This window comes from Pezoporus occidentalis, unplaced genomic scaffold (genome assembly GCF_034315485.1).
Source record: "Pezoporus occidentalis ecotype Australia unplaced genomic scaffold, CSIRO_AGI_Poc_V1 ctg202, whole genome shotgun sequence".
NCBI lineage: Eukaryota > Metazoa > Chordata > Aves > Psittaciformes > Psittacidae > Pezoporus > Pezoporus occidentalis.
Window position 1 is genome coordinate 286,143 of NW_026913879.1, and position 25,559 is coordinate 311,701.

The 25,559-nt window shown below is 43.1% G+C and overlaps 2 protein-coding genes across 10 annotated transcripts in view; both read right to left on the minus strand.

Moving 5' to 3' along the window:
- Positions 1-1,536: 1,536 nt before the first annotated feature.
- USE1 (unconventional SNARE in the ER 1) lies at positions 1,537-4,994 on the minus strand. 2 transcript variants are annotated; one of them, XM_062618645.1, is made up of 8 exons: positions 4,805-4,994; positions 4,577-4,626; positions 4,316-4,394; positions 3,692-3,844; positions 3,454-3,472; positions 2,701-2,731; positions 2,309-2,471; positions 1,537-2,107 (listed from the first exon to the last, which is right to left on the minus strand). In XM_062618645.1, exons 1-8 carry the CDS (start codon positions 4,904-4,906, stop codon positions 1,925-1,927), a joined length of 780 nt encoding a protein of 259 aa, XP_062474629.1. In that variant the 5' UTR covers positions 4,907-4,994; the 3' UTR covers positions 1,537-1,924. The 2 variants fall into 2 exon arrangements, with proteins under 2 accessions (XP_062474629.1, XP_062474630.1); XM_062618646.1 differs by lacking the exon at positions 3,454-3,472 and having other exon boundaries at positions 3,697-3,844.
- A 599-nt stretch (positions 4,995-5,593) lies between these two features.
- MYO9B (myosin IXB) overlaps positions 5,594-25,559 on the minus strand; it is a 42,096-nt gene continuing 22,130 nt past the window's right edge. For 2 of the 8 annotated variants that reach the window (XM_062618648.1, XM_062618649.1), the window contains exons 11-41: positions 24,852-24,973; positions 24,128-24,269; positions 23,673-23,868; positions 23,053-23,128; positions 21,391-21,501; positions 20,278-20,317; positions 19,626-19,748; positions 19,421-19,501; positions 19,119-19,229; positions 18,483-18,605; positions 17,877-18,026; positions 17,603-17,769; positions 16,283-17,215; positions 15,672-15,738; positions 15,182-15,312; positions 14,494-14,648; positions 14,171-14,361; positions 13,657-13,755; positions 13,000-13,176; positions 12,457-12,498; positions 11,797-11,908; positions 11,558-11,628; positions 10,908-11,100; positions 10,546-10,674; positions 10,042-10,147; positions 9,196-9,327; positions 8,140-8,263; positions 7,658-7,705; positions 7,020-7,159; positions 6,609-6,736; positions 5,594-6,469 (exon numbers count right to left, since the gene is read on the minus strand). In XM_062618648.1, the coding sequence (XP_062474632.1) occupies positions 6,030-6,469; positions 6,609-6,736; positions 7,020-7,159; positions 7,658-7,705; positions 8,140-8,263; positions 9,196-9,327; positions 10,042-10,147; positions 10,546-10,674; positions 10,908-11,100; positions 11,558-11,628; positions 11,797-11,908; positions 12,457-12,498; positions 13,000-13,176; positions 13,657-13,755; positions 14,171-14,361; positions 14,494-14,648; positions 15,182-15,312; positions 15,672-15,738; positions 16,283-17,215; positions 17,603-17,769; positions 17,877-18,026; positions 18,483-18,605; positions 19,119-19,229; positions 19,421-19,501; positions 19,626-19,748; positions 20,278-20,317; positions 21,391-21,501; positions 23,053-23,128; positions 23,673-23,868; positions 24,128-24,269; positions 24,852-24,973 (4,860 nt within the window). In that variant the 3' untranslated portion in view covers positions 5,594-6,029. Of the gene's footprint in view, positions 6,470-6,596; positions 6,737-7,019; positions 7,160-7,657; positions 7,706-8,139; positions 8,264-9,195; positions 9,328-10,041; positions 10,148-10,545; positions 10,675-10,907; positions 11,101-11,557; positions 11,629-11,796; positions 11,909-12,456; positions 12,499-12,999; positions 13,177-13,656; positions 13,756-14,170; positions 14,362-14,493; positions 14,649-15,181; positions 15,313-15,671; positions 15,739-16,282; positions 17,216-17,602; positions 17,770-17,876; positions 18,027-18,482; positions 18,606-19,118; positions 19,230-19,420; positions 19,502-19,625; positions 19,749-20,277; positions 20,318-21,390; positions 21,502-22,527; positions 22,618-23,052; positions 23,129-23,672; positions 23,869-24,127; positions 24,270-24,851; positions 24,974-25,559 lie in introns of all 8 variants that reach the window. The other 6 variants (XM_062618651.1, XM_062618650.1, XM_062618654.1 and 3 more) reach the window with 6 other exon arrangements.

Here is a 25,559-nt window from a genome sequence, read left to right on the forward strand (position 1 = left end):
TACCCCATCATTCTTGCTTTCAAGCCTCAGGAGGACAGGTCATGTGTACTATTATTGTTTGCCAGTGTGCAATAATGCTTTCCTGGAGCACTTAAGACTGTTCTCTCATCTTACTAAAACACTGTCCCTCAGCTCTTTATTTCCAGACTTTTCTAAAGCTGTTAGTCAGCACAGTTATAATAAGCATGGTTATAAATACCTGTGTGGCTGGAAAGGTTAATTTGAAAACAAATACAGTGACTCGTTTGAATTTTCTTGCTTATATGTTTCAGTCCCCACCTTCCTTTCCAATCCAGCATTACACAATCAAGCTCACAGCAGAGTGATGGCTTGAAAACACAGTTTCTGCTCCAATAGCCCGGCTGACACAAACAGGTTGGTGTTGTGGCAGATATATCAGTGACTATAGTTGCTTATAGCTGCTTAGACACCTTCCACTGGAGCAGGCTGCTCAAAGCCCCATCCAGCCTGGCCTTGAACACTGCCATGGATGGGGCAGCCACAGCTTCTCTGGGCACCCTGTGCCAGCTCCTCAGGACCCTCACAGAGAAGAGCTTCTGCTTAAGAGCTCACCTCAGTCTCCCCTCTGGCAGGTTAAAGCCATTCCCTTTGTCCTGTCCCTACAGGCACTTGTAAGAAATCCTCCCCCAGATTTTCTGTATGCCCCCTTTAGACAGTTACCAGCACACTGCCCTGCAGCATCAAAGCACAGAATCATAGACCTGCAGGTTGGAAGAGACCTCAAGGATCATCTGGTCCAACCTTTCTATCAAGATACTGGTGTAGTTACTAAGAGCACAGCAGGAAGAGCTTCACCAGGGGTAACCATTCCCCATGAGCTGGAGCAGGACCCCCAATACTGTCTCAACAGCACAAGCCTGTAAAACCCCATCTCAGAATATAAAGCCTTGTTGAAGAGCCCTGAACCATGCCTGTCCTCTGTTGTATAAATCATGTTTTGATCTGTGACTGCTGAATACTGCCCCTCACTCCCACAGCCATAAAAGATAAGGTTTTTTGGGTATGTACCAAGATACCCAAAAGGATCTGAAACAAAGAAAGACTCAGTCCCTTAAATATCAGGCTTTTAGTTGTTCCATGAAATAATTAGGATTTTAGGTACTTTAAAAAACATCCCTTATTTTAGAACATCGGCCTTTGCCAATGGGGACAGCACCCTCGTGTGGAAAACCGAAGTGCCTGCACACCCAGCCTGGCTTGCTCTGGTCAAAGCAATGAGTTACCATTTGTGCAAACAAAAAGGGAAGCAAAGATTGCAACAGCAAGCAACTTCAGCCCTTCTACATTAAGTTTAAACTGCAGAAGATTTAAACTGCAGAAGACTGCAAAGTTCAAAGTCCCAGATACCCACCTGGGAAAAAGGTGAGCCTGAGAATTTGTGTTACCTATTGATACTCTAAATCCGGCAGCATTCTCTTTCTACCCCCTACAGCTGTGTCTCCACAAAGTGTGGTTAAATACCCTGTTGGCAGCAATGTCCTAGTTCAGTACAGAAAGCTGTAAAGACAGGAAAAGTTCTGCGACTTCAGTTGTTCCTTATATTTGACTGAGTAAATGCCTTTTAGGAGCTGTACCACTTGCTACAGCCACATTACAAGCAGGACCATATGGATCCACTAAAGAACTCATTAACAGCTCACCATAAATTGCCATCTTTATCCCAGTTATCCCCTGAATAGGCAACAATATTCACAAGGTAACAAAAAATAACCAAGTACCCAAGTGTAGAAAGCCCTCCCCACAAAACCCTTCCCCAAATCCAGTAATTGAACAAGAAAGAGATGCAAGGGTAGGCCATGCAGAGGCTCTCTGAGGACAGGGTAGGTGGCAAGGACATTGACTGCTGACAGTTATCATAGCAACAGAGATTTCCAACTGCTGTTTTAAGTAAAAACAGTAATAGTCATTTTAGTTTGGGGAAAATCCTAATGAAGAGAATCATGCCGATGAAAATAAAGCAAACTACAATTAACATTATCCATAAGAGCCAGTTGACTGATTTCTTTGCGTGCTGTTCCAGGCGGTCAGATTCATCCTTCAGCTTCTCAAAGTTCTGGTCTGCCATCCTCAAAGAATGAGAGAGTGTCTGTGGAGCAAGAGAACAAATGTTTTCAAACCCAGATGTGAAAGTTCTGACCACTATTTCTTCCAGCAGAGGAAAGGTTCATCTCCACTACAGAAGCAGACAGGTACTGTCTCCAAGTCTCCCCCCCTCTCATCAAGTTATAGGTAGAGTATTTAACATATTAGCACTTAACCTTTGGGTTAGCCCTTGCACATGCCCTACCTGGTTATCTTGTTTTATCACGTTCTGTGCAGCCAGAGTGTTGTTTTTGAGACTACGAGCCAAACTCAGCATTTCTTCAGCTAATTTCTCCTGCATGTCCTGATGATGCTGTAACATAGCATCCAGCTCCACTGCGGACTGCTTCTCATCAGACACAAGCCCTCTGCAAGAACATAAGGGGAAAGAATTGGGATTTAGACTTCCTTGAGGGTTGATGTCCAAGTGTCCCCAGACTCTGCAACTCTGACAACAAGAGCAGTCAGATCAGCTGCAGTCATTATTTGTTGGTTTCTACCGGCAGCACCCAAATGGAAGCACATCTGGGATTTAAAGGTCATTGGGAAAGCAGTTCCCGAAACACTGAGCATCAGGAATGAGGAATTCTGACTTACTTCCGCTTCCTTATGTTTAACTCCTCAGAATCTGGAGAAAATAGAAAAAGAAATTCGTGTTTTAGCATGTTATAAAGTCCCATGCAATCACAGGCTGAAGAAACAAATTTTCTGTAAGGGATTTTCCAGTGTCCAAACCCTACTTGGCCCTCTGCCCCAGGGAACATGGATTTCAAATACTCACCTGCTGTCCATAGGGAAAAGCCAACGCAGAACATCAAAAGCAGGGTTGAAAGAAGAAAAACCTCAGATGAAACATATCCCTGAGGGCCTGCTTTAAGCCTATGTGCCTCAGTGTTCCCTTTCAGGACATGTTAGGTTGGCCTAGCTCCAACCACTGCAACAGCAGCTACGGAAACTGCAAATTGATTCCTACCAGTTCCCTACGTGAATAACGTGGCTGTGTATTTAGGAGAAATCAAACAACACCTACTCTAAGCTCCTAAAATCACATGGAACAGCAGCTACAATAAAGGCAAATTGTCCTTGCTAATTCTATAATTAGAATGTCTGTTCCTTTATGAGTTTCAGAAAAATGGGCTCGTACAAGGCCCTGCTACTACAGAAATAACAACACTTGGGCTTTCATCTGTCAGCGGTTGTAGTTTAGTCTGGTTTTAAAATCTGCTATCTTGAATTAAGCCACTAAATTAAAACTACATTTTGGCCAATCTCTAATATGTGACCCTCTTCTTTCCCTCCTTGTAAGACTCAGGTTAACTAAAGCTAGAGAAAACAACTGATTATACTTACCATCTATAGCCAAGGGGTCCTCGGAGGCAAAAAGAGAAACAAAACAGAGTATTATGAAGGGCCAGTGATAACGGACAGTCCTCCAGGCCTAGCATGGTGCCTGTGCCCAGCATTTAAACTATCCAAACCAGAAAAAGGCGACTCCCCACCCAGCCTGGGGCACATCTCAGGCACAGCCCCCAAAGGCAGCAGAACGCAACAAGAGACGCTCTAAAGCAGCAGCAGCACCCAAACATACTGTACCAAGCAGCTCACTCCTCATTTTGCCTGTGCAACGAGCCTTTGTTTGCAGGTGAACTGTTTTGGTAGCTGGGGTTCTCTCTTTCGTTGTTGTGGGGGTGCGGCCAGGGGCCAGGAACTGATTTGCCAGGGCCTTTTCAGTTGAGGAAGGCTGCGATAGGAAGAAGCAAGGAGAAGTCAATGAATAGCACATTCTGTAGGATGAAGCCAACGGGGGGGGGGGGATGACCACAAGGATGTGGGGAGCCCTTCTCAGCTGCGGCCCATAATGAGCTCAGCCTGGACCTGCACTAACTGCAGCACAGCTTGTTGGCACCCCAGAGCCTTCCTGATGCACGTGGTACCATCCAAAGCGGGGGTCAGGCCTCAGGGGCAGTACCTGCCCCTGCATCGCACACCAAAGAGGTGAGACAGAGGTAGGGAAGATGTACTTTGCAAGTTTCTCCTTTCATACCACAGCTCCTTTCTAACTAAAGGCTGAATCCAACCTATTCATTCACGTTTTCACAAGGACTGCCTGCAAAGATTTTATTAAGAGTTACTTTGAAATGCAAAATAAAGGCAACAGGGTAACCATAAACAGAGAAGACAGGTTTTTACAAGCCAAACTAGTTGATCTTACCAATTTTTCAGCTTCTAAAAGCCCCTTCAGGAAGTCCACTTTGCGCGAGTATTCATTCAGCAGCTCTGGGGCTGGCTTGCTATCAGCAATGAAAACAGTCACATGAAAACCCGACGTTATCAGGATTTCCTGTCGTCCAGGCTACTTTCCCAATAAAATCAATGGAAGAAAAGCCCCTATAAGTGGCTCTTAAAGAAGCGGTTTAATAACGAGCCCGCAAGAGAGCCTCCCCCTCCCCGACCGGTTCAGAACGCGGCCCACCTGCTCTGCTGCTTCAGCTCCCGGAGCATGTCCTCAAGAGCAGCCACATACTGAGGAAGGAGAGAGCTTTTAAGCGACGACATTAAGGCGAAACATTCTGCCTGACAGGGGCTGCCAGGGCTGAGAGCGAGCCCGCGCTTTCATCCCTCCATAGCGCTCACTGCCTCAGTCTATTCCGAGGAGCCGAACCGACCCCCCCGCCCCGCCCCGTGCCGGGTCCCACCTCACCTTCTCCAGCCGCCACTCCTCGGGGTCCCGCCGCTCCGCCGCCAGCGCCTCGCACCGGCTCAGGAGCCGCATCAGGTTCAGCTCCAGCCGCGTCGCCGCCATCGCGAACTGCCGCTACCGGAAGCGGCTTCAGGGCCTCTTCCAGGCGGCGGGCGCCATTTTGGGGCGGGGCACGGGCAGCGCTGGGCGGGCCTCAGCACCCTCACAGGGAAGAGCTTCTGCCTCAGAGCTCATCTCAGTCTCCCCTCTGGCAGGTTCAAGCCATTCCCCTTGGCCTGTCCCTACAGGCCCTTGTCCCAAGCCCCTCTCCAGGTTTCCTGCAGCCCCTTCAGGCACTGGAGCTGCTCTCAGGTCTCCCCTCCAGGAGCCTTCCCTTCTCCAGGCTGCCCCAGCCCTGCTCTCTCTGCCTGGCTCCAGAGCAGAGCTGCTCCAGCTCCATGGCCTCCTCTGGCCTCACTCCAACAGCTCCACGTCCCTCTTGTGCTGCTGCCCCAGAGCTGGACCGGGGCTGCAGGGGGTTCTCCCCAGAGCGCAGCAGACGGGCAGGATCCCCTCCCAGTGTTGGTTTCTGGGCTCAAGCACACGCTCCTGGCATACGCCAACAGGGAGCAGGGTAGACAGAGCATGGATTTCACAGCAGTGCCATGGAGGGCTGGTGTGGAGCCAAAACACTTTCTGTATGGTGGCACCTTGCCCTCCGGGGCTGCGCTGCACAGATGCACTTCAGAGCCTCCTTCAGAAGAGATGGTTCATCAGTCGAGACGGACATCAATAACCTAACACGTGTACTTTTAAAAGTGCAATGTATTAATAAACGTTTTTATATAGTTTGGTCTCAGTTAAGACTATTACAACATGAACAGTTCTGTAAACCACACAGAAAGTTGTCATAAAACCATACAAAATCAAGGCAACACACACTGACCCACACTCACTGTTGGTCCCATTGGAGTCCGTCGTAAGGCAAATGGAAACAGGCACGGCAGCAGAGTCAAGGGACTTTTGCTGTACACTCAACCCATGTATTTTACTCACCGGTTCTACTTTCACTGCAGGGTTTTAACTTAAAAGTGAGGAGTATTCTTTTGAAACAACCTTGTTTAACCCTCACAGTACTGTCTATTTCCAGGCCACCTTCCCAGCAGCCATGCAAAACAAGGTCACAGCCTCCAAAGGGTTAAAGCCAAGGCTGCAGTCGACTTCAAAGAAGCCCAGAGAGCATCTTTCACTTTTCTATACAGGGAGTGTGAGAGTACGGGTCCGAAAACCTCCGTTTGACTTTCGCTGTTGGTTCGTAGTCATCCAAGAGTTCCTGAGCGTGGGCCACGGCAGACCCTTGTGCAATGTACACCGAGTGGATTTGATCAGTTCGCCTCGCTGGCTGCTCCCTTCGTCTCACCGGTAGCTGAGGCTCTTCGTTAGCTGAAATCCTGCCCTGGGATTCTGTACACTTGAAAAGGCCGGGAGGGAGCTTTATATTTGCTGTTGGTATGACTGGAGTTCGACGGGGCACTTTAAGCCTGGACAGTGTTAAAGATGATCTGTGTCTTGAAGGCAGGGATGCAGAGGGAGAACGTGAAGAGGTTTGCAGAAGAGAAGGCACTTTGCAAATGTCTTTGGCAGGATTACCGGAGCTCTGAGTATGGCAGCGTAATCCAGTAACTGCTTTAAGGAAACAAAATCCTTTAGATACTGAAAGCATGTAATTTGATGCAAGCAATCGTGACCAGACAGCATCTGGTCACCTGGCTTCATGTGGTGAAAGATGGAGAATAAAAAAAGCACACACTACCTTAATACTGACCTTCGGTATCCATCCGTCCTGCTCGATCTTCAAGCAGGCTCTCTGTGCTCGCTGAGGTCTCAGAGTCTACATTCTCCTCATCAGAGCCTCGCTGATCGAGCTCGGGTAACCGGTAAGTTATATCTTCCCTGCATCAAAACAGAGATTGTAGCGCTCTAAAGACAGTGTTCTCTGATATGAGTGACTTTGTGCAGCTCATGCTCAGAGGTAAAGCTGCCAGCATGCAGTCATTACGTATTAATTCTCATGGGTTTTCCTCTCAGCTAGTGCTTTGTACTTTCCTTTTCCCCTTCATAAAGGCCTATAGAACAAAATTCACTGGATCATTTGGGACAAAAGGTATCCTACTTTACTACCTGTATTACCTCCAAGTGCACAGGGCATGCTCTGCAGAGATAAAGGGTCACTTACTTTTCTTCTTTTATTGACTGTATGCGATCGATGAGAATCTCCTTTTCCCGGTTATCTGCTTCAGAAACGTCCTCCTCTTCATGCAATGAGTCCAGTTCCGAGTTGCCACTGTCACTGCCTTTGACCTGTGAGCTTTTACTCTGCAAGACAAATTTACATGTAACACTTCTCATAAGTCATAAGAAGCTATACAAGTCTGGACTGTCTACTAGTTGCAAGGTGGAAAACAAATGAGTAGCCCAAATGAAAGGCTGATGGAATTGATGGAGAGTTGTTAGTTATCCATACAGACGCCTCAAAAAGCAACAGAAATTTTCCTATTCACTGGATTCCTGGGGGGTTGTTCTCTTTAAGCATAGCAATTTGATTTGCCAGCCTCAGATTAGTTTTAGTAGACACTTACAAGTAATATTATTACACTGAATACATGTTACATTCAGAATGTCTATGACAGAACAGGTCAGCAGCCCTGCATGCAGGCTGGGGAGAAAGTGGCACCAATACATGCAGTCTTGATTGTTCAAGAGTATTTAAAACCAAGTGACAACATATGTAGTAAGGATTTTAGTCATGCAGCAGTACCATATGGAAAAAAAACACCCCAACACATGCATTCTTAACACAGGCAATGTACATACCAGCATCCCCTCATAAGGGGAAGAAAACCCAAGTTTTACAGGCCAGAGCTAGGGAGAGATCAAGACCAAATTCACTATATGAAGCTTCTGATCAGACTTTGGTTTGGTTTAAATCAACACAACAAAACCAAAAGAACACACATATCTGCCCTATTAAAACACAGCATATTTTTGTCCACTATCCACCTCTGGAGTGAAGGATCTCCTTTGCCATGTAAAAGGCTCAGCAATCTTAGTTCGACTGAGTGATGTTGACCACAAGAGTGGATCCCCACCCCTGCACCCTTCATTTACCAAGCAGACTACAATGCAGCTGTATATTTAGCTGGACTTATTGGGTAAGTCCAAATCCACTTTTTCTTGCAATTGATCTTTGACTTACTGAATGGGATGGCCAGAACAACTAACATATCCCTTCCCAAGAAACTGGCGAGATGCTTTCTGCTGGATGGCGTGGCTTGGTGGTTTGTTTCAACACTTACCATGTTCTGCCGAAGCAAGGAGAGGCGTCGAAAAGCAATGCTCTCGGCTGCTTCCAGCTGATTGATTTCATCCATTTTTATCTTGTACTTCCTTATCTGTTCCTTTATGAGCATCTCTACACACCTGGAGAAAAGGGCAAGAGTTTATTGAGCAGCCTCTTTTCTTTAAAGGCTCTGGAGACAATGACAGTGGGATGAGATACCTCTCCAGGCTTGGGGATGTTTGCCATACATGCACATGGATGACATGCAGTCAAAATGTCCCAATGGCATGGGAACAGGTTGAACAGACCAACACACAAAGCAAAACAGGACAGACTGTTGAAGACCCTGCTATATGTTCTTCCTGGGATAACCAGAGCCTCTCATGCTGACTGTACACCACAATGGTAAGTAAACAGATATTACCATGGCTGCTAACTGCTTCTTCTGCCCATCTTCCCTGTGCTGCCACAGAGTGGTGGATACAGAATGACCCTGCAACTGTCCTTTTCCACCTCTGTGGCCCCACGGGTCAGGAGGAAGTTACAAAAAGCTGCAGTTTTTCAAACTTTATTTCATTGGAGACAGACACAAGGCCAGCCATGCAGTGAGGATGGCAAGGAGCATTCAGAGAGCCAGAGCTGCTGGAGGGTGAGAGGAGATCAAAGAGGCTCAAGGACTGAACCTTCTTCAATTCAAGGAACAACACAGAAAAAACAATCAGGGGTTTCCAAATATGCAGGAGGCAGTTTAATTCTATATCCTACTGTTTATTATGGCTTGTATCTCAGAAAATACGTATGATTAGTGTACAATCCCCTCAAAAGATTATCTTGATGTAAAATACAAACCTGCTGTTTAAGACTTAAGTCATCCTACTTTATCCCTTGTAAACTTGAGAGAGGTGGAATGACTTGGAGAAGGGTGTATAAATGGACAGCACTATCAAAGCCAGAATTTAGCAACTCTTAACCCAAAGTTTCTCAGCTTGATATGAATAAGCTTCCTTATTCATATCAATGGCCTTCCATCATATTTCAAAATACCACTTTGCAGCAGGCTGCTAAAACTTACATGGTTGTTTTTGAAACATCTTTCATGCTGGTTAAAGGGTCAGAGGTATCAGGACAACGCAAAAGGCATGGAGCAAAAACAATGGCCAAGGCATTGGGTGACATCCGGTTGACATCTTCTATCAAAGCCACTCTGAAAGTCAATGTTTAGGGGAAAACCAAAACAAAAGAGATTTTAAGTGAACCTTGCTAGGATAGAAGCACACTGATCAAACTTTGCCAGACTTCCCAAACAACATGTATGGAAATCTGTGGGGTACTAAGTACATAGAGCAGTCCAAAGAAGTTTCAACATTAATTCACACCTAGGTATTCAAAGTCTCATACCTCCAAGAAAGGAACAGGAGCCATCCAGGCTAAGCTAATCTGGTAACCTCTTAAAGCAACTCTGGTGATTTAATGCCTCCTCCTTAAAAATCCCTTGTCTCTCTGTTCAGAAGACCACCTCAAGTTCCTTGGATAAGAGCAGCCCCTTTACCAGTACCACTTATCCCTGCTCCTAAAACTACTGTTTGTGCAAGCATTTATAATCCTTATGCAGCCCCTACCAAGTACACTGACATCCTTGGTTCACTGTGTACTCATCTGTATAAATCCTGGTGTTCAGGAAAGACTCACCTAGGCTTTCAGATCTACCTTGTCTTCAAAGTTGTTCTTACCTAATTTGATACAAATACACCAGATGGTAGAAGTAAGCACAACTATCAACTTCAATTCTTTCAGTTCTAGACCAGCAGCACAATCACTACACTGACACTCTGGCGTTTAAGATTCTAGGAAGCTTCCAAGAGGGACTCAAAAACATCTCATGGAGTTTCTCTCCAAATGAAGTGATTAAATGCATTACTTGACCAGATGGAAGATGAGTCGCTCCAAGGTATTATGATTTGCTTGTGGAAGCTGTTCAAGGACACTGTAAATGGCACTGAGTTGCTCCTGCTTTTCTGGGAGTTCTGCACAAGGGGAGAAAGCACAAGATGATAATTGCTGTGCAACGCCAGTGAGAGGCACTTACTGACATTGTCTCAAACAAAAGAGATTAAATTCTTAGAGATCACACTGCCATGTCATTGTTATAACTGGATATTAAAGTAACCCTCATGGCACTGCAATTTTCCTGCTCTTTCAGAGCTGCTGTGGCGAGCAATCGTCAAGTGACACATCAACACCTCCAACACTATTTAAAATGCCTCAATGAGGAGAAATCCCCTGAAAAGTGTTCTAAGTAAGATGTCTAAAATCATTGCTGCAAATACACTGTAAGGAAGCTCTTTCACCAGCATGAGCACCTTAAGAGCTTATTTCCCAAGGGCAAAGAGAAAACACTGCTTTGAACAGTTCTAAGACCTACCTACAGCTCGAAGAAAGTCATTGTACTGGGCAGACGTCATCAGGGGATCTGGTAACTCCCGGAGCCATTGCTTAAGGACGCCCGTGATAGTGTGAATAGGGTAATTCTCCAGTTTCACTGAGTTTGGATCTGAAAAGAAAAGGTTTTATTTAGAGCAGTTCATTCCTCTGATGTACAGAATGGGAACCACAAAGTAGTAAGATTAGAAATAGTCAGATCTCCCGGTCAAAGAATCCAAGTGGCAATTTGGAAGCAGAAAAACCAGTCTGCTGACAGTGATTTATATGTATTAAGCAGCTTTTCCCATCCAAATGGCAGGGAAAACTGCAAGGAAGTCAAAAGGGCAGACAACATTGCCTGACCTGCTTGCAGCAGCTGTTTCAGCTCCTTCATTCGATTTGCTGATCCTGATTTCCTGTAAATGCCTTCCGTGTAGAGGCCGTGCATCTCCACGTACTCCAGCAACTTCTCCATGACAATGGGGACTGAATTTCTCTCACTGGTCAGGGAACTCACACACACTCCAAAATGTCGTGGTTCTGTGTCCTGTTCGTTCTGGAATTGATACAGGTCAAGCACTGTGAATACCTGTTCCCAAGCTAGAAAATTCCATTGCTTCATGCTATAATTAGCTTACTCTTCCAGAAACAAAAACCGAGTGTTTTATCCTAGCTGGCTACAAGCCTTTGATCACAAGGCAGATTTCCTGAGCTGCAGCAATGAAGAAGCACTGTAGTACACACAGAAGGATTTCTTTAACAGTTTTGTCCAACACAGCACACACACTCAAGGCAGAAGTTCCCAAATTAGCTCAAGTATCACCTTTAGAAGAGTGTTCTGTTTCTGCGGCTGCAGGGCCTGCCTCTACGTGCAGACAGAGAAGGGAACTGTTGAAGCAATTTTTAGTCAGTGCCTGAACATTCACTGCTCATTTTCCAAGTTAAAAAAAGCAGCATTTTGCGTGTATCACTTCTGGTATCACAGTTCCACATCCCAGATCTACAGTTCTTACCTTTTTTCCACAGGATGTACAGCTGCTCTGGATTTTGGACATGCATTTCTTGTGACAAGTCAACTTGCAAGCTAGAGGAAGAAGCAATTGTTACAAGCCTTCCAAATCACATCAGAGTATCTTGTCTTACTCACTTACTATATAAACTGCATCTACTGCTCACTCATCTACACCAGGCAGTTACAAACAATCTGCACATCCTGGCAACTAAGTGGCACAAATGAGGGGTTTTAACTTACCACTGCAGAGGCAGGCCTTTTCCATGGGCCAGATGTAGGATGAGCAGTGCTCACACGATTGCCGTATGTTCACTTGGTAGTTTGTGAATACGTGGCCACAGTGTTCCACAATCTGGTGGGAGACGGGAAGGAACTCATGGACTTCTTGGCCTTTTTAAATTATTATTCTTCATTTTAATCTTTCCTAACTTATATTTTCCACCATTATTTTACAATTACAGCTGATGGCTTTGACTTGAAAGCTACGTTTCACTCTGTCTTATGGCAATTGGGTTTATTGGATTATTTTGTGATTGATTTCCTGCCTTGGTTAAGTGTAGTATCTTCATCAGTGCAATACCACAGTATTAGCTATAGCTCATTATTAAGATTTAGTAATGCTTTCCTTTAAACAGTTCAGAGACTGAGAAAGCCAGTAGGTTCAAAGAAATGCTATGGACAAGGAAGGAAATGCTCAAGTAGCACCTGTTATTGCTCGAGCAAGATCTCTGATTTATGGAAACCAGTTTTGCATGATGTCACATCTTTATAAAAAGAGGTAAGTAATTTAGCATGCAAAATAAAGAGAACTTCAGTACAACATCAAGCTCTTCCAAGAGTGTTTTCCTCTGTTCTGAGTGCAGCTGAGGCCTTAGATTATTACAGACAGAAAGTACTCACTGCACGGTCTTGTTTTCGTTTCTTCTTCTGGGCCTTGGTTTGCTGCAGTGGAACACAGAGCTGGCATTAGCCTTTGAAATTCATACATTCCATTCCTACTTTTTCCTATTCAGTTTCCCAGACGCTACTTCACCTCCAGATATTTGAGACACTATACATAGATATATGTATATAAATACATACTTATATACTGCAGCTTGGTATGAGGGCTGTCTGAGCCCAGTGTCAGCTTCCTAAAAATCACCTGAGCTCACTGCATGATGACAAAGCAACTCCATCCCTAAAACCTTCAGGGAACTCCTAACTTTTCAAAGAAAATGCACAAACACTTTAAGATTCTGGAAATATTAAGACTAAATCAAATAATGAACAATTCCAAGAGGTGTATCAGCATTCAGAATGTGTTATACACATGATTTGCGTATGGAAGGTGTTTCCCAATTAATGAAGAATGCTATGGAAAAGGCTTCTGAGGTCCCACATGTTCCTTATCCTAGGATAGGATTTAATCATCCCATAAGCCAGTAACAAAAAGTTTTATACCTTGGGCTGCTCAGATTCTTCTTTTTTGTTATATCCTCTGATGAATTCATCCAGAAGGGACTGGAAAAGATTCAAAACTAGCTTGACTTCTTTCTCTTCCCTTTTTTTGGCCAGATTTGTAACTAGAAGCTGGTAATTCTCCATTAGATCTTTGTAGCCAACATGGATTTGCCCATTCTAGAGAAGGAAAACAATGTTATTCAGAAGACAGTCTTCTTTTTGGATACCATTGAGGAGGTTTCATAATTAATGTGTCTAAGCTCACAATGAAAAGATAACAGCCCATGACAGAAACACACTTCCCTACTACACTGCAGAAAGGCATTTGGCTGAGACAAGGCAGTGTTGGAAGAATATTGGAAAAGCTGTTGGCACCTCTCCTTGGTGTTTAAAGACAGCAATATTAAGAGGCTGAAGACAGTAAAATCCATCCTTCTCTAAAAATAAGTTACAGCTGAGTGAATGTGAAAAGGGAAACAAAACAGTCTACAGATTACAGCAGAACTGTGAAATGTTCAATTCTTAACACTCGGCTTTGAATTCTATGCTAAGAATTGCTGAGTTGCTTTGTTACAGAGCTGTAGGTCAAGCATTTCAACTGCACACAACTCATTTATTTCCTACCAACTTTTCACTTTACTGGGGCTTGCTACTTACAGGAGCAGAATACATGGTCTTGATGTTTCCTCGAAACTTCTCTGTGGCTTCAAAAAACAAGCATTCAACACCAGACTTCTGGGAGCGCAAGTCATTGATCTGGAAGGCAAATACACCTGCATCAAATTTCATTCAAACAGGAACATCCAACCAGTGTTAAGCTTCAGTTGCTGGGCTTAGTCATGTATGGCCAGTCCTGTTATTTACAACAACATTTCTTAATGCACTGTGATATGGTACAAAACAGGAGAGTCGGCTGTCTAGGCTCTAGAGAGCTCCATTTCCTTACAGCTTGTGCCTTTTTTAATTCAAGTTTTGCTGCCCACTTGTTTGCAAACAAACTAAGAAGTAACATGAATGGCGTGAGTAATGTAATATTAAGAGACTTGAAGGAAGGGCCTTAATACAGACCTACTTCAGTCAAGCTATCAAATCAATTCCCTTTTGCTTTAAATCCTAACATACAGAAAAGTAGTCTTTAGAATTCCACACAAACAGAGACTTGAATTTTTACCTTATTTAGGAGGAACTCATCCAGATGTTTCAGTTCATTGGCATTTGCAATCTCACGGACCATGGAAGCTCGCCAGTTCTGAGATACACTGGAGATCTTGCTGATCTTTATAGTACGGTTCTTCTTTGTCTTACTGCTCTCTTTCAAATGGCGCTCCCCTGCCTGGGGGCGACTGGGCTGTGCTGAAGAAGCTGGGAAAGACATTAGGTTGTACATGAAAGCAGGATGGTTGAATTCTGCAGTATTTGCTTCCTCAGTAGCCATGCAAAACATCACAGAAAAGTTTGTACTAGCAAGCTGAGAATTAAGTCACGCAAACTCACCTTCTGAAGCTTTCTGTGTCCCTCCTGTTTCTGCAAAGAGGACACAAGACACAAGGGAGAGGCCTTCTTCATCAATCACATCAGGACTCTCCTTTGGAATTTTCTTGTCTGGCTTTTTGCCCAGAAGTCTACGCAAAGGACTTTTAAAAGCAGACCTGTACACAAAAGCAGATATGAGTTTGTCACATTAGTAATGGAAGCTGGCTCTGCTACAAGAAAAGGTTCTTTTAACAGCAACCCATAACAGGATTAACCTTCGCTGTGATTATTACTCTAAGATCCAACCTAGAGAAAACAGAGCACCACAAATAAAATGGAAAGACAGTCTGAAAGAACACGTGGATATTTTGATATCTACCAGATTAGAGCACTATCTTCAACATACAACAAGACAACAGAGCACACATCCAAGACATCATTTCTGGCACACAAAGCTCCCAAGTTGCAGAATGCCAGACACAGGAGCAGGCCAGAGAAACAGCATTACATGCTTGCTGAGTTCTTCAGCTTCTCTCCTGGGTGTCTGATTTCTCAACCTGGATGACAGCACACTAACAAACCTTTGATCTCAGCTGGATGGTGGTTCTAAGGTTAACAAGAAACAGTTCAAAAGACAAGCACCCATCAGAGGAGAAATCTCCTCTTTTCAGTTTCCTAAAGGCAGGTCACTCACACACACAATACATACTTGGCATCTATTTGCTGACTTGCTGGCTGCATGGAACCGGCTGTGTCCAAGGTAGACACGAGGTCACCGGGCCTCTTTTGCACAGGATATTTCTTGTTGCCTTTTTCTTCTTCTACTGCATCTGGTGATTGCTACAGTAGAGAGAAAGAGTCAACAAACTACATACTGAGTGAAAGAGATTCTTTAAATGGTTTTAAGAAATATATTGGTGGAAAAAAGCTGGCTTCATCAAGACAAAACCCTTTATCCAATAGATATTTGCTTACTAATGTAAGAGCCAAGTATATATAACACTTTGATCAAAGTTACTACAAATTATGTTTTCAAATTGTTGTATAGTATTTGCTAATGAATTATTCTTCTGTGGATGTCAAGTCAAAAAACTATGACTTGACAGGAACACAGGCATCACTGGAGCCAGGTATTCACAAACCTTTAATACATGTAAACAAGAATAATTAAGTATAAATATGCACAACAGCATCAGTACCTGACTCATGATAACACACTGGGCCAGTATTGAAAGATCACTTAATGAAGATGAATTCCCCTTCTTTCTGCAATGGTAGAAGAATTCTGTTTCAGAATACATGTTTCATAGAAATCTGTAGCCTCTTCATATTTATCACCTTTAAATACCCACATCTCAATGTTACATCTAAGAGATAATCCGGATCAACTCTTCAACTCAGTTTGAAATGCTAAATGTACTGCAGAAATAAAGCAAATAACGGGTATGTCAGATTTCCTGACACATTGGAGGGATGATGCTTGTAAACTGCAAGTCACTACAACTTTGTTTCCAGTGAACAAAACACATATGGAAACTAACTCCAGACACTACTTTAAAGCCCCAACTCTCCATTTGAATTCAGCAAGACAGGCTTTGCATCTTTCATTAGCTTCTGAAAACATTCTACCCATAAAAATTCAACTGCAAGACTGATGACTGGGAGCCAAGAGAAAGAGCAGTTGTTCATAGCTATATTTTCTCTCACCACATGGCCAGATAGACAGGCTCTCAGGAGCCCTCCATCTATTTTCTAACATTAAAGGTATGTGTTTTCTGACAAAGTCAAATAATTAGGAAGCTGCCCTTACTCTAACTGATCCTGAGGAGACTTATCCACACGCGTTCTTTCATCCAAAGACTGACTCAGCATATCATTATGACCAGCATCTGATTGTCTCTTTCCTTTCCACTTCTCTCTCTTGTACTTTAGCTTCCCCGGGTCATCCACGTATCTCTGGATTGGGGAAGAAGTAGGACTATCCAGATCTTTGGCTGCCTTCTGAACAAGACGTTTGTTTTTATCTGCCCAGCATTCAGATGGAGTTTGAAAGCTCCCAGTAGCAGACAGGGTATTATGAAGATTCAGTGCAAGATTTTTCGGTCTTTCAGGGCAGTTAAAGCTTTGGCTGCCTTTTATCTGGTTATTTTGATTCCCTTGTGTTTTCATTCTATCAACTGTCATATCTACTTCTGATACAGGTGGTTGCTCAGGGATAGAACTACTTTCTTTTAGCTCGCTTGACAGTGCCATGTCTGAAGTAACTTTTTCTTCAATTGGATTTCTCTCTCCCTCCCTGCTTCCTTGAAGAACAGGATCTTCTGCTGTGGATTTCTCTTGCACTGGAACAGTTCCCAGGGACTCTTCAGAAGAGGTCTGTTCCTCGTGGCACAGCAAAGATGGTCCTTCGAGGGAAAGCAAGACATGCTTATTCTGTAACTCGTTATGTTCCAGCCCCCTCTGCCGGCGAGATTCCCGTTTCTCCCGGCTGTTTGTTACTTTCTCAGAGGCCTCTGTCATGTTCTTCTGGGGCAATGTGGCTTTTTCAGATGAGGTTTCAGATTGCTCATTTGGAGTTTGATCTCCATCCCCAACAGCTTGATCCAGCTCTGATCTGTGTGTCTCAGGCAACTCATCTGTGGCTGGCTCACTGTGCTCATCCTTGCTCAGATCGTCTTGACCTTCCGGTGTTTTTCCCTGCTTTTCTTCAGCTTTCTGCTTTTCTAGAGCCATTTTCTGAAATCTGTTAAGAATTTGCAAGGTAAAAACACAAATATGTTAATGCCCAGGGGTTAAAAAAAGTACCCAACTGTTTAAGTTCAGCCTCAACAGCAATACTGGCCACAAAGTACAAACACACTTACAGTCCCAGTAGGACTGCATGGAGGTCTGCTTGTTAGGACTCGCATGCATCAGTGCAACTCAGCTGAATCACGCTTGAGTATGAAGCACTGAACCAGCTTCCACACAGCACCAGCCATTTGATACTGACTGCAGCATCACAGGGTAATAGCTCTATTTGTTTACTAAGTAAATATATATCACACAGAAACTGAGCTTGGCAGGTGAAGCCAAGTAGCACAGCAGTTAAAAGGCATGTTTTCGTATCAGATTGCTCCTCTTCCTTTACCTCTTACGTTGTAGATGCCCTCTGACCATGGCCTGGAGGAGACAAATCCTCCTCTTCTGCTGAAGGTAGCATTTTCGCTCCCTGTATCTTCGCCACACTGACTGAATATAAATGGCAGCATTATTCCTCTGCAGTGCCATCCTAACACATCGGGAACGCCAGCAAGCCTAAGGAAAGAGACTTCTAAAGTAAGGGAGAGGTGCTCAAAGGGTGGCTGTTATTTGAGCGTGTTGGTTGGTTTCTTAGGCAAAGGTGATGGATGGTTCTCAGGTACCTGTAAAACAACGGCTGCCTGTCGTGTTCGGAGAAAGCGTCTCCTTTCTAAAACCATCCTGAGCCAGCTCTGAAGGAGGATGATTTTCCTGATCACTTCCTTGTGTAGTGTATCCTGTAGTCTCTGCCGTTCAGCCTCTTTCATGAAAACCTGCTCAGTTGAAGTTCATCAATAAACAGTTAACAAGAGCCTTGCACCCCCACTGGAAGTTACTCTGCATGCTAAATAATGGCTAATGAGAATGCTACTGAACTAAGTTTTATCACCTGACAACACACCTCAAAAGTCCTTTTGTTTTACCAAATCTCAGTGTTTAGATTCTTAAACATACAACTGTACCTGCAGCCTTCAAATCACAGAACCCTTCTAAATTAAATGCCAATAGCAGCAATTTCCCTAAAGTAACACCCATATAATACAGAATTGTACTGTATTGCAAGATGACAGGCTGGCATCAAAACCAAGGAGGCAACTCCTAATGTCTGCAAGAGTTAAAAAACCCTAATTTAAATGCAAAATGCAAAGAGCAACACCCATAAATGAACTGCACTAAACTCTGCCATGTACATCAGGATTTCTTACTGGCTTAAAGGAATTTTCACAGACCTTGGTCTTCCCTATTTGATAGTAGTTTTCATCCAGTTTTAGTTTATTCAAATAAACACCAATGTCTTCCTTAGAGGCTTTGGCATTTTTGGGCAGTAACACCTGAAACTGGTCTATGAATTCCTGTGAAAAGCAGAGACAGGAAGAGATCAAAGTTAGAAAGCAATGCACAAGTTTTAGCTTTATTTTAGAAATCTAGATGACATGTAAGCTGTCTGGGTTTGAAAGTATTTATTTCTCCCTCCAAATTGAGCTACTTTTTCTTCCCCTGTAAATCATAGGCTTCATTCAGCCTCCAGTTAAAGATCACCCATATGTGATCTATAAAGTTAATTTACAGAAAACTAATTCACATATGGAGACAGTAACGTGCAGCACTGGTTGCTTGTAATTGCTTATAACAGCACAGTGCTTTCTTTCATTCAACAAAGAGAGCAACTTACTGGTACATGACTCACATAGATTAGACTACAACTTGTTACCATGCAGGCTCTAAAAATTCACTGTGGTTCTGACACAGTTCATCCCAAGTTGTCATGAGCTTCACAGGAAGAGACACAAAAGACCCTGAGGCAATAGATTTTCCCCAAACCAGATATTTCTGATAGCATAATCCACTTCCAGTTCCTCACATACCTGGAATGTGTATTTGGCACTGTAGCCAGATCTTCTGATTCTCACAGTTTCTAGCATGCCAGTGTATCTTAACTGTTGAAGCACCAAGCTTTCATCAAAAAGCATCTCTTTCTGAAAAAGATCAGCAGACAACAGCCAGTAAATGCCTGAAGAGTCCTATTTCTGTCCAGTACAGAAAGCACATTGTGTTTTCACACCCTAGTTACCTTTCACCTTCATACACAGTAACAGCAAGCAAGTCAAAAGAGATCTATTACAGGCCTTAGAAGACTTGGGTCCTCAGCAGTCAGCTCAGCTCTTACCTTCTCAGCGTTGGAACGGATGCAGCGGATGAAGAATGGCTCAGCTTTACCCAGTGTCTCCAGTAACTTGCTAAGTGAAGTCTGAAATGAAATATTCAGAAACAGTTTTCTTCTCCAGATATCAGCATTCGACAGCAGTACAGCTTCTTCCTCAGAAATAAGGTTGTTTCAGGTCTGACGGCCATACAAAATCCTAGTCACCTACCTGGAACTGTGCACTTATGCTAGGGGGTTTCTTCTTTTTGTGTAAGTGCAAGAGGGATTTTGTAGTTCGATCATGCAGAGTCATGCTTACTATGAGCTTCAGAGACTTGGAATCCAGCAAGTTCTAGAAGAAAGTTTTCATAATCAGCAAAGTGCAAATCTCTTAACCAAAGGGGAAATACTTCTGTCCGCATCAAAATGAGTAAGAAGGAAGCCAGCCACCTAGAGCTCCACATTCAATGTCACGTTGCACTTTTTTTTCAGACCAAAGCATTTTCTTTCCACTGCTCTATCCCAAGAGTGTAAGGTGGGATTTACAGTGAATTACATCCTCACTGTGCTTGCCTTCCATGACTTCATTAGAAACACCGTCATGTACTTATGGCACCTCTAGTCCAGTAAACAGATGCCAATTCACACTTTTTTCCTGTTCAGCAATTCTTATGAAGGTGAACATTTACCCATCCTTCAGATTGCCAAAAAGGAAGCTTTGGGGGATAAATGATACACCTTTCCTACACTATGAAACACTATGTTTTAGAGTGAGTTCTGTCAATCAAAATGAATGTTCACAAGGACAAAAAAAACCCCAAACTCAACAACCAAACCAAACCAAACCCCAAGAGAATTCTACCTTTATGGAATAACTTTACCTTAGGAATGATCTGCTTTTGTTTGATACCTCTACTTTTCCTGTTAAAATATGAAAGATCATTTAAGAAAAACAATACACATGATTTTTGGTTATTACAGCAAGCCATACATTGGTGCAATTTATAAGGCGAGAGGAAGGATAGAAGCAAATGAGCACAACAGCATCAGGGTGTGTTCATGCACGTCTCGTACAAGTGATCAGTGCAAGAAATGCAAACTGCTTCGCAATAAGAATGACTCTTAAATCAACTCTGTAGGTATTGGGAGCTTTCAAAAGTGAAACATTTTTACTTAAAGCTATTAAATCCTCACTGTTGCATACACTATTTTGGGGCACATGATTCTACGTAGCTAACTGTCCAGTCATTTGGCTCTCATCATAACACTAAGGCACTTTCAAATACACAAATACTTGATTCAGAAGTTACTGCTGCTTGCACCAGAACCCCTGTGAAAGTACTTAACTGCTCACAGAAGGACAAAACATGCCCCACTACTTCACTGAGGAATTCTGATAGGTCTGAGATCATCCCCAGAGCCTCCTGGGGCACTACACAAACTTCAGGCATAGTTCTCATGCACACACAGACCATAAAGCCCTCAGAAACAAGGCTGTGGTTCACATCTTCCTAATTCTAAGCATGTTACCTCCATGATGTAAGGCATGCTCCGACGCCATGCCACCCAGTTTACAGTTATTTATTACACAATGGACCACAGATTGATTTTCTTACACATGCATAGGTGGGCACATGTTGAATTTTAGCCCAGGAATATACACAGCATTAGCATCCTGAATTTCAGGATGCCATTAGTTAAAATTTGGGAGAGATTTCATTGTCCAGCGTTTTGCAACAAGAAGCTTGGCATACGTGGGTTTTACAAGAAGTTTACAAGAAAAGTAGACTTAACTTTCAGCTAATGCAACAAAACAACACATTCTCTATTGCCTTTACATTTTTTAGAAGGCATTCTTTTATTCTTAATCGTCTTGTTTAGTGTTTTGCAGTAGACAAGCATCAAACTTGGGACCAGTATATTTTTTATGGACTAAAATAACTGCTTGGTTATTGTTGCACTTTCAAAGCAATACCCAGAGCACCAGAACTCACATGAAGTGGGAGCGGTGTTGAAGTCGGCTGAGTGACCGAAGCAGCTTACAAGGATCATCTCCCTGCCAGGGAAGTCCTTTAATACTTGCGATGATTTGTTCATGCATGTCTCTAAAGTGATTCCCAGCAAAACAAAGATGGCAAACAAGGACACAAGCCATGAGAGAGGGGAGAAAACAAAAAGGAGTTAAAATCCCAAGAGATCCCATCACCAAGTATGCTCCAAACAGTGGCAGGTCAATCCCAGACTACTTTTTCCTAAGCATGAATGATTCTGATATCAAGTGAGCACTTTATACACTGTCAGCATCCTAAAATTTGATTATCAGGGTCTCATACTAAACTCTTTAATTCTACCTTTTAATGTAAATCTTTGGAATTTACAATTCAGAAAACAGAGGGTACTTAATGAGCAGGGAATCTTTCTGTTAAGCTAAGTAACCTCTTCAGAAAGATACAAGCTTCTTTATAACTAAGCAGTAAATACTTTTAGATACAGATTTGACTACTAAAATGAGGCTGCTTAAGCAGACTCGCATAAGAAAAGCTAAAAACTAGCTATTGTAGGAGTACTTGGTGAAATTTGGGTTTTCATTTTCACTTCAGAACTTATTCACGTGCTTTGCTTTTCAAAGTAAGCCTGGGATGGTCCCTAATGTGTGGCAGAGTCCATCATTTAAGCATGCACCGTGCTTGTGTCGTGTCTTGGCACACAACTTACCTTCTTTACTCTCCAGAGAGGCACAAACCAAAAATAACAGAAGCATAAGAATCACTTCCGATTGTCAGACGCTATCACCATTCTGAGCTGCTTGCTGAGGCAGCAACATTATTACAGAGGGTTGCTTTCTTCCCTTGGTACCTCTGACCATTTTTGAAGGCCAGGACTTTGTTTCAAGCCATCACAAACAGATATGATATGCTATAGCCAATTCTTTCATCCAGATCATATGTTTAGTTGTTAAGTTGCCACAAGTGACAGAGACTGTTCAGGCTGAAGTAATTATGAAGCAGCAGGAAGCCACTGCTTTATGTTACTGCTTCATGGCTTCAGTTTTACACAGAGCATGCTCAGAAGGTGTCTGCCCAGGAAACGTGCCTCCCTGGCATGTAAGAGCAAGCCTACTTCTTACTTACTTCTTGTTTTCATATATAGAAATGATGTCTTCAAAAGCATTTATATCGAAATCCTCAGAACAATCAAATGAGAAATCAAGCACTGAGCAGCTGTAAAAGGAACATGTATAAAACCTAAACACTCCATAGGAAGGCAAAATACGCCTGTACAGAGCAACATGAGGAGGCAGCTCTGCAGGGCTTGCCCTGCCTCCTAAAGGTTGTGAAAAACATCAATGCTCCTACAAATGCTTCAGTGACACAGACTGGTTGCAGAGGAATACACGATGCTAAAACCAACATATACCATGCACAGACAGGGAACTCAAATACCCAGTGGTAAATGGAACTGGAGCTATGCCACCAACACTTGGAATTGCTGGGTCTTACATTAAATAAGCCAGAGTATTGCTTTTATAGCACTGAAATAAGACAGAAATAAAACTTGCTGTCCTTGTGGAAAGATCAAGTTGACATCTGATACATGAAACTGTGACTTGGCAATTCAGGTTTTTTCCCCTGACAGGGGTTAAGTATTTTTCTCACCGATAGACTTTTTCTACTGGTGTATTTGACCTCTGGAGCTCTCCAAGGGGAATTCCGGGTCCTTGACGTACCACTCCTGTTATGAAATAATCAACAGGATGGATTTTGACAAAGATATGAGCATAACAGACCAAAAAAAACCCAAACCACCCACTGCAACAAGCACAATAGCTATCCAAGGGCCTGGAATTTGGGTATAGTACTTCAGCTGTCGGGCTAGACTACTTTGTTTCTCAAACTCCCTACTACTAGAAAGCAAACTGCAGCTGCTTCAAAATCAGTCTTTAATCCTGAGTACTCATTTGGAACTTCAGGGAGGACCAAGAAGATCAAAACCAGTGCTAAGACAAGAAGCCATGCTAGAACTACTACTATCTTCCCCAGCTTTTACAAACAGGACTTTAAACTTGGCACAGCCAGAAGGCTGTGCACTTATTGGAGCAGGAAGCCTGAATGATCTCTGATAAGAGTGACCAATCTCTTTAGTGTGTGAATGTTAAGCCATTTTTGAAGTCAGTTTTGCCCTTCATACCAGTTTTGCCATAAACTAGTTCTGTCAACAAGCACTAGCCAATTGTATGGGATTTGAAAGTGTTTCCACAGCATTTTTCATCCAATACCTGCAGTCTTCTGAGCTCTCTGGCGTCCAGCTTCTGCAAAGACAGCCATTGCTTGAATAGCTGCTCGCAGAACAGCCCAGCGGAACACAGCCACGGGGTCCATTCCGATCAGCTCCCGAACATAAGCGCTGTCACTGCTTCGTAGTAAAGCAACAATATCTGGTCTCATGTAATCCATATTTTTCTCTCTGAAATCCTGCAAAACAGGCACATTGAGCCACAAGCTCTCAGGAAAGCTGTGTTGTGACCCAAAAATATAAATAATCCACTATTCTGAATAGCTCTGACTATAGTGAGCGTTATCCCCCAAAGGGTACCAAAAACCCAAACCCAAAGTGCATCTGCGGACACACCTGATACAGTGCAACCCCAGCAAGTTTTCTACACCCTGACAAAAACCATCAGAAAACACGGACTTTTTTGGGTTTTTGGGGCTCATCAGATCTATCACCTACTTTTATCTGGTATTTCACTTTCCCAGCAAAGTGTCGAATAATAAAAGCAGGCTCCATCACTGGGGTTCCAACAAAAAACTTGTTCTCCTCATGCTGCTGTTTGAATTTTGCAAGGAGAGTTTGGTTTGTGGCATGTGGAAAACTAGGAACACAAAACAGAGTAAGTCAGCTATTACATTTACTGAGGTGCAAGGTGACAAACACCTATTGATCCTTGGGGAAAGTATGGTATTGTCCAAGGCCTCTACACTTTAATGGAGACTTACACCCCTGCTTTGAATCTTAGAGGTGGGCCTAATTTCTGGACCAAAGCCAAGCAGCTCCACTCACTGCAGAATATTCTGAGGTTTCAAGTGCGTCAATGCTTCTTCCCACTTCACCAGTCAAGTATGCTTAGCACCACATTAACTATTAACCATATTTGCTACTTAATGTTCCAAAGACTTACAGACATCCATTTTACTTTAACTGGAATGCCATGGTAAAACACAAAGGGAACGTTTCTAAGTTTGCTTGAGCCAAAGTTCAATTTTAGCATCAATTTATATCACCACCATACTGGAGTCATTAAAAACAAACTAGAGCATGGGGAATAGTCACCAAGATGACTCTTTGCTTCCCACAACATTCCTCCCCGTTTTAGAGTGCTGTGTTTCTGTTCTCTTTCACAGTCCTTCCCTCCTCCCTGCCACACAGTTGTTTTCAGAAGACATTTGTTGCTTACTTGCTTTCTTCATCCAGAAGATAGAAGAGGCCAGTGGGCTTCTTGCTGATTAAGTGAATGCAGGCCACATTATCAGTATAGTCAATATTGTGCCAAGTGATCCCTTCACTCTTATATTCCTCCTGTGTAGCTCAAGAGAAGTCCCTCATCAGTATAGTACCCTGACCTTTCGTGTCTTTTGGTCTAAGCACTTAAAATACATCCTTGGCAAGTTGAATTTGTTAGTTCAGGCAGCAGAAACAAAAACAAGGAAGATTTATAAATAAGAAGAGAACAGCAGGAATACTGGGGCAGATCAAAGGTCCATGGAGGCAGGACACTCAACAGCAGATGCTTGGATTCAAACTATTTAACAATCAAAACAGCCAAAAGAATGTTTTGCTGTGCATTCCCAGCAACCAGCAGTCTACAAACTTGGAGGCAAACATGATGTCTATATCATTATACCATAGGTAGATACATATTGGAGGAATTTAAGTCTATTTTTCTCTTCCATCTTTCTTCCATTATGAGAAACGATGAGTATTTAATAGCAGGTTCCAGAATTGCTAAACTGCACTTTGAGACAAAAGAACAGAAGTTTCAAAAGAGGCAGATCAGCCCCACACAACACCAGCAGCAAAACTTCCCTAAGGAGGCAACATGTACTGCTTAGGTTCAGAATACTTGGAGCTCTCTTTGAGAAGAGACTATGAAGCTCTTATGCTG

Bases quoted from the DNA above. Each gene is read 5' to 3' on its own strand.
- USE1 (XM_062618645.1), bottom strand. From the start codon at position 4,906: ATGGCGGCGACGCGGCTGGAGCTGAACCTGATGCGGCTCCTGAGCCGG. The intron at 4,395-4,576 runs GTGGGCCGCGTT...CATTGCTGATAG, and splicing joins GAGCTGAAGCAGCAGAGCAG to CAAGCCAGCCCCAGAGCTGC. The intron at 2,472-2,700 runs GTAAGTCAGAAT...ATGTTCTTGCAG, and splicing joins TTAAACATAAGGAAGCGGAA to AGGGCTTGTGTCTGATGAGA.